The sequence below is a fragment of the Phyllobates terribilis genome, unplaced genomic scaffold, assembly GCF_046119375.1.
Source record: "Phyllobates terribilis strain yellow unplaced genomic scaffold, ASM4611937v1 Scaffold_2__4_contigs__length_985480577, whole genome shotgun sequence".
Lineage (NCBI taxonomy): Eukaryota > Metazoa > Chordata > Amphibia > Anura > Dendrobatidae > Phyllobates > Phyllobates terribilis.
The window spans coordinates 18,484,701-18,501,570 of NW_027362762.1; the positions used below are offsets into that span (position 1 = coordinate 18,484,701).

Here is a 16,870-nt window from a genome sequence, read left to right on the forward strand (position 1 = left end):
CTACCAGCATCTACCTACCAGCATCTACCTACCAGCGCCTACCTACCAGCGCCTACCTACCAGCGCCTACCTATCAGCGCCTTCATATATTATTATGTATCAGGTTTTGCTGCGTTTTTGGTTTAGAAAACTCCTGAACAGCACTAAACTGTATCAGCATGCACAAGAGACAAATGTACCTGAAAAACGCAGCAAAACCTACTATTTGGCTATGTGCTCACGATGCAGAAATGCTCAGGATTTTTTCCTGAGCGTTTCTGCATCTCCCTGGCAGAAAAAACGCATGCGGATTGTACATGTGGATTGTACATGCGGATTGTACATGCGGATTGTGCATGTGGATTGTGCATGCGGATTGTACATGTGGATTGTACATGCGGATTGTACATGCGGATTGTGCATGTGGATTGTGCATGCGGATTGTACATGTGGATTGTACGTGCGGATTGTACGTGCGGATTGTACGTGCGGATTGTGCATGCGGATTGTACATGTGGATTGTACGTGCGGATTGTACGTGCGGATTGTACGTGCGGATTGTGCATGCGGATTGTGCATGCGGATTGTACATGCGAATTGTGCATGCGGATTGTACATGCGGATTGTACATGCGTTTTCCTGCCAGGGACATGCGGAAATGGAGCGTTATTCACTGACATTTCCGCATGCGAGTTGTGATTTTATCATCACTTGGAAAGTGCTTGTGACAACTCGGTCATACTATATAAATCCATGCAAGCGAGAGAGTGGTTAAAAATAAAAAAATAAATGTATACCTACCCTCCGATGGCCCCCGGTGTCCTTACACTCCGTTCTCCCTTGCCGACAGCAGTGGATTGAAAGACCTGCCGACGTCAGCGTCGCGTGACCCGTTACATGACTCTGACGTCAGCGCAGGTCCTTCAATCCACCAGGAAGCAAGCAGGAGCGCTGCGCGGGCCGCCGGAAGGTAAATGTACATTTATTTTTTATTTTATTCTTTTTTTACAGATTTTTTAATGGTACCTGGATCTGGAGGAGACTCTCCTCTCCTCCACACCCGGGTACCATCCGCACATTAGAACGCGCCAATTACGCAAGTACAGATGCAGTCTTGCGGAATTGGCGCGTTCTAATGCAAGTCAATGGCGGCAAAGATGCAGCACTTCCGCAAAATAATTGGTAGTGCTGCGTTTTTTTCCGCAATGATAATCCGCAGCTGAAATTTCCGCAGCATGTGCACAGCACACGCGGATTATCATTGGGGGACATGGCAGGCCTTCTACCAAGCATTTTTAATGCGTTTCCGCAGCTCCAAAAACGCTGCAGAAACGCATTAAAAACGCATCGTGGACACACAGCCTTGAGGCTGAGTTCACACGATGCGTATTTCATGCGTTTCCGCGGCATTTTTGCAGTTGCGTAAACGCCGCGGAAACGCATGAAAAACGCATGGTAGAAGGGAAGCAATGTTCCCCAATGGAAATCCGCATGTGCTGTGCCCATGATGCGGATTTTTCCGCAGCGTGAACGCTGCGGTCAAAAATCCGCAGCATGTCAATTAATTTTGCGGAAACGCTGCGATTTCGCCGCCATTGACTTGCATTAGAACGCGCCAATTCCGCAAGACTGCATCTGTACTTGCGTTATTGGCGCGTTCTAATGTGCGGATGGTACCCGGGTGTGGAGGAGAGGAGAGTCTCCTCCAGACCCAGGTACCATTAAAAAATCTGTAAAAAAAGAATAAAATAAAAAATAAATGTACATTTACCTTCCGGCGGCCCGCGCTCCGCTCCCGCTTGGTTCCCGGCACTTGCAGTGAGTTGTAGGACCTGCGCTGACGTCAGAGTCATGTGACGGGTCACGTGACGCTGACGTCGGCAGGTCTTTCAATTCAAAGTTGCCGGCAGCCGGGAACTTTGTAAAGCAGGACAGCGCGGGCCATCGGAGGTAAGTATATACACTCTCTCGGGTCACACTATATAAATCCATGCTGTTTGCTGTTTGCATGGATTTATATAGTGTGACCTAGTTGTCAAGCACTTTCCAGGTGATGCTAAAATCGCCTGGAAAGCGCTTGTCAATCTGCATGTGGATCCGCATGTATTCTGCAGGAAAAACGCATGCACAATCTGCATGCGTTTTTTCTGCCAGGGAGATGCAGAAATTATGCAGAAATTTTCTGCTTCATTTCTGCATCGTGTGCACATACCCTTAAGCAGCTTTTTTTCTGCCAAGAGAGCATGTTTTGCCTGCAGAAAAAACGCAGCGTGTGAACATAGCCTTAGAAGTGTTAATCAGGGTGCACATATTAATGCTCATGCTTTCTTGCCATACAAGGGCTCCAGAGGACACAAGTATTTCCTACCTGTAAAACAAACATTTGAGGTGATATCACCCAGGCAGCGGGCACCACCCTGTGTGATATGAACATAGTGCGAACCTCCAAAGATTGGAAGGAGATGAAGATAAACCAAGCCGCCCATGGAGCACTCCATGCTGAAAGTTTAGGGCACTCCCTTAACCACATACATAGCCACAAACACTTATATTTTCGTGTTAAAATGTTGAACTGTTGCGAAACCCATCAAGTGACTGCAATAATAGGAGGAGGTGAGCGAGGCAGTGAGGGAAATTCAGCAGATCGCCCAGGACTGCAGGGCGCACACCCACATTCGGGACTGACCCGCTGAATCTGGGACAGCTGAGACCCACATTCGGGACTGACCCGCTGAATCTGGGACAGCTGAGACCCACATTCGGGACTGACCCGCTGAATCTGGGACAGCTGAGACCCACATTCGGGACTGACCCGCTGAATCTGGGACAGCTGAGACCCTCATTCGGGACTGACCCGCTGAATCTGGGACAGCTGAGACCCACATTCGGGACTGACCCGCTGAATCTGGGACAGCTGAGACCCTCATTCGGGACTGACCCGCTGAATCTGGGACAGCTGAGACCCACATTCGGGACTGACCCGCTGAATCTGGGACAGCTGAGACCCACATTCGGGACTGACCCGCTGAATCTGGGACAGCTGAGACCCACATTCGGGACTGACCCGCTGAATCTGGGACAGCTGAGACTCATCAGTTTATTTTTTTGCTCATTCATTTGTATTTGTAGCAGCCAGAGCCTTCATTTTTTTCATGAGCTTCACGATACAAGGTCTTGCTTCTTTTCCAGAGGAGCTGAAGTTTTTTTTGTTTTTTTTTCAGAGGTGCAACTTGCCGAACAGGTCTGTCAGGCCATCAGGGAAAAGGTAATGTAAATGTAAGGAATAGTGACCATTGTTTGGACGGTTTATTGTTCACATTGAGTCTGAGGCTATGTGCCCACGTAGCAGATTTGATGCAGAGCGTTTTTGCCTCTCTCTGCAGATTTACATGCGTTTTTTCTGCCAGAGAGAAGCGTTTTTCAGCGTTTTTTCAGCGTTTTTTTCAGCGTTTTTTCAAGCAGTTTTCCAAGCGATTTTGAGCATCACTTGGAAAGTGCTTGACAAGTTGGTCACACAATATAAATCCATGCAACCGGCATCTGGCAACCGGCATGGATTTATAATGTGTGAACAACTGATGCTTTAAATGCAGCATCTATAGTAAAAAAAAAAAAAAGAGAATTAAAAAGTTAAAAAAGGGAAAAAAAAAAAAAACCTGTATACTCACCTCTCCGGTCTCCTCCCGGCGGCGTCCTCTCTCTTCGGCGTCCCACAGTGTACTGTCAGGACCTGTGGTGACGTCATTTAGTCAGCTGATGGTCACGCGACCATCACCTGACCGCCGACGTCAGCGGTCGAATGACCATCACGTGACTAAATGACGTCACCGCAGGTCCTGCCAGTACACCGCGGTACGCCGAGGAGAGAGGACGTGGCTGGGAGCAGACCGGGGGCCGCCGGAGAGGTGAATATACAGGTTTTGTTTATTTTTAACTTTTTTATTTCTTTTTTTCACCGCGTGGTAGCCGGGAGGAGAGGAGTTGTAGTCTCCTCTTCATCCCGGGTACCACACGCACCGCGATTACCCTGCAAATTCGCGGCCATTGACTTTAAATGAAACGCAGCAAATCCACATATACCTGCGGGTTTGCTGCGTTTCAATGTCCGCGAATTTGCAGCATAATCGCGGTAGAAATGGTCACGCTGCGTTTTGCAACGCAATGCAAATTCGGCGACCAAATCAGCGCATCATGTGCACAGCACGTCCGAATTCACATTGCTTTGCATGGCAGACTGTTTTACAAGCGTTTTCGCAGTCGCAAAAACGCTACTTGGGCACTTAGCCTGAGAATCGCATTTCTTTACAGTTACCCGTCAGGAACATAGAAGAACTCGAAAATGAAAAATGTACCAGGACTGAAATTGTAGAACTGATTGATTTGAAAATGTAAATGTATCAAGTACTAAATATTATATAAAAAAACATATAATAAAATCCCAAAGTTCAGACACAAGGACACATTGGTGGATGAGCCACTGTAGGAACCTCAATAGTAAAACAATCCCACTCATAAGACAACGTGTATATACATAATGAAGGGATAGACAATGTATATAGTTTATACCGGAGATTTAGCATGTGACCAGTGTCTATGACCATATAGTAATGGAGATTACAGAGCTTTGCCTGATATCACCTAAGAGGAAAGTCACAATTAGTAACAGAACAGAGTGTAGTTAATAGTAAACAGACTTGTTTTTTTTTTTGGTTTGGGGTTTTTCTAGGTCTTCTGTGACTTCCAGGACACTTTATCCTGACTTAGGTTTATATATCTTTGATATCCTTCAGGAACATAACATCCATGAGATTATCCCTCAAGGGATGGAGGATGAGCCACAAAGGGCCGGAAAAATATTTTGAGGTTAGAAGAACTTGAAGTCTTGTCCCAGATTCCACCTTCTCCAGCAGCTGCTTCCTATTAACTGGACGTGAGTGTTACATTCCCGGTTTATTTCCCTTTATTTTAGGAAACGTTTTTGCTACTTTTTGTTATTTGTCGCTTGCTGCCTTCCTTTTGTATCCATTAAGCATTGTGACTGTTTTCATCACATTAAGCTACATTTAATAAGTTCCTGTGTTCTTAAACTAATCCATTGTGCTAATGTGATGGATCCAGAAGCTGGGGAGTGGGTGAAGGCGTCCTGAAGAGTGCTAGCTCCTGAACCAAACCTTGATGGTGGCAGTTTTGAATGACTATACATGAGGGGGGGATGTAATAATTTTAGACAGACTAGTTGGGTTTGGGATCGCACCCACACGTCGCTCCAGTGGTTGTGACATAAGGCGTTACATTTTTGTTACATTATTTTATGCTTTTTGTAGAGGAAAAAAGTCACGTGATTTTTAGACCATTTACCAATCACCATAATTAATCTGTTCACTATACTGTGGGGATTACAGGAATGACAAATGTGTCCAGAGCAATTGCTGATATGTGACATTTATTTAAAAAGAAAAAGTGCATTTACAAATGTAATTATTATATTTGCTTATTTTTTTTTATATTTTCTTTATGCAAATCACCTCTGCAAAGAGACCAGAACTATAACTTTACTGGCTCCAATTAAATGTAGCAATCCGAAACGTCAATATTTACACTCTAACCTCTTGACCTGATTTACCAGAAGAAGCAAAAATAGACAACACCTGAATATCAGTGCTATCCCCTCAAAGCAGGAGAGGCGAGAAGAGGGAGTGTATCTCTAATCCTCCAGTCACCTCCAGAGCTGCACTCACTATTCTGCTGCTGCATCGTGTCTTATCCTCCAGTCACCTCCAGAGCTGCAGTCACTATTCTGCTGTTACATCGTGTCTTATCCTCCAGTCACCTCCAGAGCTGCAGTCACTATTCTGTTGTTACATTGTGTCTAATCCTCCAGTCACCTCCAGAGCTGCAGTCACTATTCTGCTGTTACATTGTGTCTTATCCTCCAGTCATCTCCAGAGCTGCAGTCACTATTCTGCTGTTACATCGTGTCTAATCCTCCAGTCACCTCCAGAGCTGCAGTCACTATTCTGCTGTTATAACGTGTCTTCTCCTCCAGTCACCTCCAGAGCTGCAGTCACTATTCTGCTGTTACATTGTGTCTTATCCTCCAGTCACCTCCAGAGCTGCAGTCACTATTCTGTTGTTACATTGTGTCTAATCCTCCAGTCACCTCCAGAGCTGCAGTCACTATTCTGCTGTTATAACGTGTCTTCTCCTCCAGTCACCTCCAGAGCTGCAGTCACTATTCTGTTGTTACATTGTGTCTAATCCTCCAGTCACCTCCAGAGCTGCAGTCACTATTCTGCTGTTATAACGTGTCTTCTCCTCCAGTCACCTCCAGAGCTGCAGTCACTATTCTGCTGTTACATTGTGTCTTATCCTCCAGTCATCTCCAGAGCTGCAGTCACTATTCTGCTGTTACATCGTGTCTCATCCTCCAGTCACCTCCAGAGCTGCACTCACTATTCTGCTGTTACATCATGTCTTATCCTCCGTTCACCTCCAGAGCTGCACTCACTATTCTGCTATTACATTGTGTCTTATCCTCCAGTTACCTCCAGAGCTGCAGTCACTATTCTGCTGTTATATCATGTCTCATCCTCCTGTCACCTCCAGAGCTGCACTCACTATTCTGCTGTTACATCATGTCTTATCCTCCAGTCACCTCCAGAGCTGCAGTCACTATTCTGCTGTTATAACGTGTCTTCTCCTCCAGTCACCTCCAGAGCTGCAGTCACTATTCTGCTGTTACATTGTGTCTTATCCTCCAGTCACCTCCAGAGCTGCAGTCACTATTCTGCTGTTATACCGTGTCTTATCCTCCAGTCACTATTCTGCTGTTACATTGTCTTATCCTCTAGTCACCTCCAGAGCTGCAGTCGCTATTCTGCTGTTGCATCGTGTCTTATCCTCCAGTCACCTCCAGAGCTGCAGTCACTATTCTGCTGTTACATTGTGTCTTATCCTCCAGTTACCTCCAGAGCTGCAGTCACTATTCTGCTGTTGCATCGTGTCTTATCCTCCAGTTACCCCCAGAGCTGCGGTCACTATTCTGCTGTTACATCGTGTCTTATCCTCCAGTCACCTCCAGAGCTGCAGTCACTATTCTGCTGTTACATTGTGTCTTATCCTCCGTTCACCTCCAGAGCTGCACTCACTATTCTGCTATTACATTGTGTCTTATCCTCCAGTTACCTCCAGAGCTGCAGTCACTATTCTGCTGTTATATCATGTCTCATCCTCCTGTCACCTCCAGAGCTGCACTCACTATTCTGCTGTTACATCGTGTCTTAGCCTCCAGTCACCTCCAGAGCTGCAGTCACTATTCTGCTGGTACATTGTGTCTTATCCTCCAGTCACCTCCAGAGCTGCAGTTACTATTCTGCTGGTACATTGTGTCTTATCCTCCAGTCACCTCCAGAGCTGCAGCCACTATTCTGCTGTTACATCGTGTCTTATCCTCCAGTCACCTCCAGAGCTGCAGCCACTATTCTGCTGGTACATTGTGTCTTATCCTCCAGTCACCTCCAGAGCTGCAGTCACTATTCTGCTGTTACATCGTGTCTTATCCTCCAGTCACCTCCAGAGCTGCAGCCACTATTCTGCTGGTACATTGTGTCTTATCCTCCAGTCACCTCCAGAGCTGCAGTTACTATTCTGCTGGTACATTGTGTCTTATCCTCCAGTCACCTCCAGAGCTGCAGTCACTATTCTGCTGTTATAACGTGTCTTCTCCTCCAGTCACCTCCAGAGCTGCAGTCACTATTCTGCTGTTACATTGTGTCTTATCCTCCGTTCACCTCCAGAGCTGCACTCACTATTCTGCTATTACATTGTGTCTTATCCTCCAGTTACCTCCAGAGCTGCAGTCACTATTCTGCTGTTATATCATGTCTCATCCTCCTGTCACCTCCAGAGCTGCACTCACTATTCTGCTGTTACATCATGTCTTATCCTCCAGTCACCTCCAGAGCTGCCGTCACTATTCTGCTGTTACATCGTGTCTTATCCTCCAGTTACCCCCAGAGCTGCGGTCACTATTCTGCTGTTACATCGTGTCTTATCCTCCAGTCACCTCCAGAGCTGCAGTCACTATTCTGCTGTTATACCGTGTCTTATCCTCCAGTCACTATTCTGCTGTTACATTGTCTTATCCTCTAGTCACCTCCAGAGCTGCAGTCGCTATTCTGCTGTTGCATCGTGTCTTATCCTCCAGTCACCTCCAGAGCTGCAGTCACTATTCTGCTGTTACATTGTGTCTTATCCTCCAGTTACCTCCAGAGCTGCAGTCACTATTCTGCTGTTATATCATGTCTCATCCTCCTGTCACCTCCAGAGCTGCAGTCACTATTCTGCTGTTGCATCGTGTCTTATCCTCCAGTCACCTCCAGAGCTGCAGTCACTATTCTGCTGTTGCATCGTGTCTTATCCTCCAGTTACCCCCAGAGCTGCGGTCACTATTCTGCTGTTACATCGTGTCTTATCCTCCAGTCACCTCCAGAGCTGCAGTCACTATTCTGCTGTTACATTGTGTCTTATCCTCCGTTCACCTCCAGAGCTGCACTCACTATTCTGCTATTACATTGTGTCTTATCCTCCAGTTACCTCCAGAGCTGCAGTCACTATTCTGCTGTTATATCATGTCTCATCCTCCTGTCACCTCCAGAGCTGCACTCGCTATTCTGCTGGTACATTGTGTCTTATCCTCCAGTCACCTCCAGAGCTGCAGTTACTATTCTGCTGGTACATTGTGTCTTATCCTCCAGTCACCTCCAGAGCTGCAGCCACTATTCTGCTGTTACATCGTGTCTTATCCTCCAGTCACCTCCAGAGCTGCAGCCACTATTCTGCTGGTACATCGTGTCTTATCCTCCAGTCACCTCCAGAGCTGCAGTCACTATTCTGCTGTTACATCATGTCTTATCCTCCAGTCACCTCCAGAGCTGCAGTCACTATTCTGCTGTTACATCGTGTCTTATCCTCCAGTCACCTCCAGAGCTGCAGTGAGGTTTTGGTTTGGCTCCAGCTCAGTAATGTTTCACTGTCCCTTTAACTTGATTGCGGTATTTTGTCGTGCTGCCAGGTGTCAGATGTTGTTGATTTTGAGCAGCCGCCCTGTCTCCACAGAGGAGATCTTACATGGACGCCATGCAGGAGAAGGTGGCTGTGATCCTCTCGGAGCGCGCCCTGGAGTGTAAGCTCTTGGTCACCGCCGGATGCTTCTTGGCTGCATCTATATTTGGCCTGAGATGGAGGAAGAGACAGAAAATCCACAGAAGAATGGAGGAAGAGAGGAAGAGGAGAGAGGACAGTGTGCGGCTGATGAGGACGGCGGTGGACGAGTATCACAGAAAGGTCGTTATGTCTTCTATGCGTTAAACATTCCAGAGCTGCGCTCCTCACGTGGCCGGGTAACATCACACCTGCCGGGAGCCCGTACACTCCAGCGCAGGGACCCAACACTTGTCTGACCGGTGAACTGGTCCTCAACGTGGAAAAGACGGCACCAAGAAGGGAAAGTGGTGGAGTTCTGGAAATCAGCGGGTGAAGACATCACCGACACTCAGACTCCGGACTGAAGAAATCCAGAGAAATCCAGAGAGATCCAGAGAAATCCAGAGAGATCCAGAGAAATCCAGAGAGATCCAGAAATCCAGAGAGATCCAGAAATCCAGAGGGTTTGATGAACTCTCTACTTGCAGATCAGTGATGTCTCCGTCCTGTGATCTCCATCATTCTCCACTTCTCCTTCTTGGTGCTGTATGGACGCTATACATACCGCACACATACTGTACATACTCAACATATACCGCACACACTGTACATACTCAACATATACCGCACACACTGTACATACCGCACACACTGTACATACTCAACATATACCGCACACATACTGTACATACCGCACACACTGTACATACTCAACATATACCGCACACATACTGTACATACTCAACATATACCGCACATACTGTACATACCGCACACACTGTACATACCGCACACACTGTACATACTCAACATATACCGCACATACTGTACATACCGCACACACTGTACATACCGCACACACTGTACATACTCAACATATACCGCACATACTGTACATACCGCACACATACTGTACATACTCAACATATACCGCACACACTGTACATACTCAACATATACCGCACATACTGTACATACCGCACACACTGTACATACCGCACACACTGTACATACTCAACATATACCGCACATACTGTACATACCGCACACATACTGTACATACTCAACATATACCGCACACACTGTACATACTCAACATATACCGCACATACTGTACATACCGCACACACTGTACATACTCAACATATACCGCACACATACTGTACATACCGCACACACTGTACATACTCAACATATACCGCACACATACTGTACATACCGCACACATACTGTACATACTCAACATATACCGCACACACTGTACATACTCAACATATACCGCACATACTGTACATACCGCACACACTGTACATACCGCACACACTGTACATACTCAACATATACCGCACATACTGTACATACCGCACACATACTGTACATACTCAACATATACCGCACACACTGTACATACTCAACATATACCGCACATACTGTACATACCGCACACACTGTACATACTCAACATATACCGCACACACTGTACATACTCAACATATACCGCACACACTGTACATACCGCACACACTGTACATACCGCACACATACTGTACATACTCAACATATACCGCACACATACTGTACATACCGCACACATACTGTACATACCGCACACACTGTACATACTCAACATATACCGCACACACTGTACATACCGCACACACACTGTATAGACACTATACATACCGTCCACACACTGTACATACCGCACACACACTGTATAGACACTATACATACCGTCCACATACTGTAAATACCGCCCACATACTGTATAGACACTATACATACCGTCCACACACTGTACATACCGCACACACACTGTATAGACACTATACATACCGTCCACACACTGTACATACCGCACACACACTGTATAGACACTATACATACCGTCCACACACTGTACATACCGCACACACACTGTATAGACACTATACATACCGTCCACACACTGTACATACCGCACACACACTGTATAGACACTATACATACCGTCCACATACTGTACATACCGCCCACATACTGTATAGACACTATACATACCGCACACATATACTGTACAGACACTATACATACTGCCCACATACTGTACATACCGCCCGCATACTGTACTGACACTATACATACATCATACATACACTGTACATACCGCACACATATTGTACATACTGCCCACATACTGTATAGACACTTGTGCCCAGTCCGGCTCCTACGTCTTTACGGTAATAGGATGGCGCTGTGCCGGTATGATGATCCATTATGAATGATTTCTTCAGAGTTTCGGATCTGCTCAGATGAGATGACTTCTCGGCTGGCAGTGAGGGGGCTGGAGCTGGGAGGCTGGAGCTGGGAGGCTGGAGCGGGGGGCTGGCTGGAGCGGGGGGCTGGAGCGGGGGGCTGGAGCGGGAGGCTGGAGCGGGGGGCTGGAGCGGGGGGCTGGCTGGAGCGGGAGGCTGGAGCGGGGGGCTGGAGCGGGGGGCTGGAGCGGGGGGCTGGCTGGAGCGGGAGGCTGGAGCGGGGGGCATGGTGCCTTCTCCTTCCTGTGGTTACTGGCCTTTGTTTCTTCTTCCAGAACCCCGGACTGGACAGCAGGACAATCCTGGACCTGACTCTGCTGGAGCTGACCGAGAATCTGCAGGACGGGTCCCTGAGCCCAGAGAGCGTCCTGTATTCCTACATTGAGAAGGTGAATGGTTTCATAGTTTTAGGGTTGAAGGTAAACATAAGCCCATCGAGTGCAGCCTATAGCCTAACATGTCGTCCAGAGGAAGGTTAAAATCCCATGGGGCCGACACTAATGAGTGAATCACTCATTACAACATCATGCGGCAGAGAGCTCCATAGTCTCACTGCTCTTACAGTAAAGAATCCGCGTCTGTGAATTCTTTGCTCTAGATGTAGAATATGCCCCTTGTCCCTGTCGCAGGCCTAAGTGTAAAAAGATCATTATCATTATACAGATCTCTGTACTGTCCCATTATGTATTTGTACATTGTAATAAGATCACCCCTAAACCTTCATTTTTCCACAATAAATAACCCCAAGTGTAATAACCTGTCTTGGTATTGCAGACCCCCCAGTCCTCTAATAACCTGTCTTGGTATTGCAGACCCCCCAGTCCTCTAATAACCTGTCTTGGTATTGCAGACCCCCCAGTCCTCTAATAACCTGTCTTGGTATTGCAGACCCCCCAGTCCTCTAATAACCTGTCTTGGTATTGCAGACCCCCCAGTCCTCTAATAACCTTGGTCGCTCTTCTCTGCACCCGCTCTAGTTCAGCTATGTCTTTCTTATACACCGGAGACCAGAACTGTACACAGTATTCTAAGTGTGGTCGCACTAGTGACTTGTATAGAGGTAAAATTATCTTCTCCTCATGAGCATCTATGCCTCTTTTAGTGCATCCCATTATTTTATTAGCCTTAACAGCCGCTGCCTGACACTGTTCTCCAAAGTGGAGTTTGCCGTCCACCCATACACCCAAGTCTTTTTCAGTGGCTGTTTTACCCAGAGGTTTACCATTTAGTACAGAATTAAATATTTCATTTCCTCGGCTCAAGTGCCTGACCTTACATTTATCTACATTACGCGACAATTGCCAACAGCCCAAGCCTCCAGCTTACATAAATCCTTCTGTCATATTAAATTATCCTCCTCTGTGTTGATTACCCTGCAGAGTTTAGTATCATCTGAAAATATTGTAATTCTACTCTGTGTACAAGGTCATTTAATAAATATGTAAAAAAAAAGAAGAAGAGGGCCCAATACTAACCACAGTGGTATCCAAATGTTAACTGTGACACCAATCCGAGTGTGCTTCAATAATGACCACCCTCTATTTCCTATCACTGGGCCAGTTGATAAACCAGTTGCACTTTTTTTTTTCCCTAGTCCCATTATTCTCATTTTATGTACCAACCTTTTATGTGTACCAAACTCATTTGAAAAGACCATATAGGCAACATCCCCTGTGTTTCCCTGGTCCAGTCTGGAACTTATCTCCTCGTAGAAGCTGATAGATGAGTCTGACAGAACCGATTGCTCATAAACCCATGTTATTATGCTGGGTCATGAGGTTATTCTTATTGAGCTACTCCAAGATGGTGTCTCTTAGGAAACCCTCAAGGATTTTACCCACAGTGGAGGTTAAACTTTACCGGCCTATAATTTCCAGACTCAGATTTTGATTCCTTTTTGAATATTGGCACCACGTTTGCTCTACACCAGTCATGTGGTGCAGACCCTGATATTATGGACTCTGTGAATATTAAAGATAATGGAATGTCTATCACGTTACTTAATTCCTCCAGTACTTGGAGGTGTCTGCTACCGGCCCTGGGATCTGTCCACTTTAGTGGATTTAATACAGTTGTTCCCTTTATTAATGTGTAGCCTGTATGTGGCACACGGGTTGGTGATTGGCTGTAGTTTTTCCTTTAAAAACAATAAAATAAATTCTGATCTGTCCATGAAGGTTGTTGCTTGTTAACTCGACGAGTGACCTCAAAAGCTGCACGAGTGACTCTTGATATGTCTCTTCCAGATATCTTGATCGACACGTTCCTCTTTGTTCTAGGCTCCAGGTATCATGTTCTATATGTTCCTCTCTATCTCAGGATTCAGATATTGGGTTCTGTATATTCTTCTCTCGGTTCCTGATATCAGGTCCTTTTTATCTTTCTGTTTCCCAATTGTATTTATTTATTTTTTTGTACCAGGGTTGGTCAAAAAAAAAAAAAAAGACCGCACTCTGGGCGCAGAATATATTTCGGTCAACTTTCAGAAAAGTCCAAATACATAATTTTTTCGACACAATCTCCCGGCTTTTCATTAAACATTGCCCATCTGTCAAGAGGATTTCGCGTTCGGTAATTGAATTTTTTAGGTTGAGTTTGTGAACCACGAATGCCCCCGCTGTCTTCACCTCTACATCTCCAACCTCGTAGAGCTTCCTTCATAAGAGCAAACATCGTCTATCCAACAGAATCGGTTCAAATGGACGCGGCTCAGTGTCAGAATCAGTGGTGGACTGGCACCCAGCTCCTTCTTCATGGCCAACTCTTGTGACCTTCCTTCTCTATCTATTTATAGGCACTTCTTTGTGATAAAAAACTTTCTGCATCCAGGTACAAAGTCTTCGATAAATATCGGCACCAGACTCACTTACACCACAAAAAGTGGGGCAGCCACAGCAGTAACCAGGAAGACGGCGTCCACGTACAGAACCCGCTGATAAGACTGTGCGCCCAACAGAAGATTTAATATAACTGTGGCACCCCAGGGGTCCGGGTTGCCACAGTGGCATTGCCTCACTCACAAGGGGTGATGCCATGCCTGGAAGCAAGGAGGGGTCCCCTAGTCAGGTATACCAGCATACAACACTTTCCTGGCTCCAGACCAGCAAGGGGAGTTCCTCCCCTTTACACTGGAATCTGGACGCGTGGTTAGTAAGAGTGGAGAGGAGTTAGAGACAGGAGAGCGACGAGGAAGGACCTGGGGAAGGGAGCTGTGTACAAGCCCGCCCCAGAGGAGAGAAGAGCAAAAGAACCGGACACCGGAGTCCGTGGTTGTGGGGCACTGAAGGCCCAGCAGCAGAATCCGGAGGGCAGGAGACTGCAGGTCTCCTGGCCCCATCAGACGCCCGGCGACATAGCAGCACCATAGGGCCCAGCACCGCCACGTGGGAGCGACACTCCAGGAAGGCCCGAGCTGCCTGACATATGGGTGAGGAACAGACGTTTTACTCAGGGACGAGGGCCGCAGTACAGCTATAAGCAGCAGGGCCAAAGAGATTAGCGCAAAGAGAAGGCCTCAAACTCCACCTGGCGAGGTGGAACCTCAACTTGCTTCCAGGCCGCCCGGACCTCTACTACAAACTAGCACCCGTGCCCCAGTCTGCTTAACAACCACAAGTAAAGATAAGAAGAAACCGCCATTAAGCTGTGGACTGGTCATTATCTGCCCCATCCTCTGCACTACACCACACAAACAACATCTACCTCATAGAATCAATATATCCTGCCCTGGAGCTAAGCTATGCCTGTGGAGAGCTGAACCAACTCTGCTGCGTCACCATTAGCTCCAGAGGATCTGCACCCCAGCGGCGCCCCCATATAGCCGCATACCACAGGTGGCGTCACAAACATTATCTCTATAAAAACTTTATTCCAATTTTACCTTTCCATTTAATTGACCGCCCTGGGTCACGGACCGGGTCACTGCCACCGTGACACCCCCAGCACCGACCCGCCCGGCTACCGAGTACCCCACGGCCCAGGGGGCGCGTCATAACCAGAGTGCGGGGAATTTTAGACTCACCCCATATATGTTCCTTTCTCTCTTAGGCCCTGGAAGTGAACAATGACGTCAATTGTGTGACTGTTTTCCTGTCCGACTTCGAGGAGCAGCTGAATAAACTACGAGAGAATAACGTGAGGGGTCCCCTATATGGCATCCCGGTCTCCATAAAGGAACATGTTGGTTATCAGGTAACAGTCCCCATTGGTCCACGTCAGGCAGAGACTCTTGTATAACGTAATTACCATCTATAGGGTAAGATTTTAAGCTCTCTGGGGAAGGACTTGGGTATGCAGCTCTAATAAGATAAGTCTGTGGTGGAGCATTTGTTCCTTACCAGGTCTCTGGGTGAATTTTTCAGGGTCACCCCTCCACCTGTGGCCTGGTTCAATATATTGATGTGCTGGAGAAGGAGGACAGCATCATTGTCAGGGTCTTGAAGAAGCAGGGAGCCATAGTGTTTGCCAAGACAAATGTTCCTCAGATCCTGCTATGGTGAGTTCACCTCTTCTTCTTAAAGTCACATTCATTACACAGGACTACGTCTTCTTTTCTTAGACCCCAGATTAACAGTTAGATAGGTAGATAGAGTCTAAGCTATTTACGGAAGATTTGCAGGTGGAGTGACTTTGGGTGCTGGACCTGATCAGGTGACCCACAGGAAGGCACTTCGCTCCAACCGCAGGCAAATCTGGCGCCAAGCAAGAGAGCAGAGCAGACGTTCTCCAGAGACGCCGCTGAGTCCAGTGTGAAAGGCCTCAGCAGGAAGTCTGCGCCACCCAGGTGCCGGTCACCGCCTGGCAAAATCCGGATCCCCCGCAGGAGAACTCCTAGTTCCATCTGTGTTGGTCAGGACCAGAATCCGCGCTCTGCGCTGATTAGGCCTCCGAGATCCGGCGCCGCCTGTCAAGTGCTGAGGCCTAGTCCTCTACACCCCAAGCCTGAGAGACAACTGCCAACAGTCAAGCCGAGAAGAGCCGTGAGAAGATTACGACAGGAGAGACACACCAGCTATTGCATTGGAACAGCGCAAGAGAACAGGGCCATCACTTCCAGCTTTCACCTATGGTACCAGGGTCGGCTGAGACTAGGATTTTAGGTTGGATGGGGGCCAGTTGGGGTGTGGGAGACTCAACGGGCTTTGATAGACTACATCAGAGAGAGACTTGCGGCCTTGCGGGAAAGCCCGGTGATCCCCGCTAGGACCAGATTAGGATAGAGAACTTACGTGGTGACTCCCACGACTGGGCGCACTACTTTTGTGAAAAGGATTTTCTTTGCTATTCCAAATTGTTATTAGTTTTACTGTTGATTTGCATTGTCACTAACACTAATTGTTTAAAGTCATTGCTGTATATAAATTGAGTTATATTAATCCCTGACTGTTTCTGCC

General features: G+C 47.1%; 1 protein-coding gene across 3 annotated transcripts in view; it reads left to right on the forward strand.

The window, feature by feature from the left end:
- Positions 1-2,479: 2,479 nt before the first annotated feature.
- Positions 2,480-16,870, forward strand: part of LOC141189462 (vitamin D3 hydroxylase-associated protein-like) — a 79,500-nt gene continuing 65,109 nt past the window's right edge. For 2 of the 3 annotated variants that reach the window (XM_073661146.1, XM_073661148.1), the window contains exons 1-7: positions 2,480-2,592; positions 3,201-3,244; positions 4,770-4,909; positions 9,097-9,324; positions 11,753-11,866; positions 15,525-15,668; positions 15,839-15,972. In XM_073661146.1, the coding sequence (XP_073517247.1) occupies positions 9,109-9,324; positions 11,753-11,866; positions 15,525-15,668; positions 15,839-15,972 (608 nt within the window). In that variant the 5' untranslated portion in view covers positions 2,480-2,592; positions 3,201-3,244; positions 4,770-4,909; positions 9,097-9,108. Of the gene's footprint in view, positions 2,593-2,851; positions 3,256-4,769; positions 4,910-9,096; positions 9,325-11,752; positions 11,867-15,524; positions 15,669-15,838; positions 15,973-16,870 lie in introns of those variants that run through there. The other variant, XM_073661147.1, reaches the window with a different exon arrangement.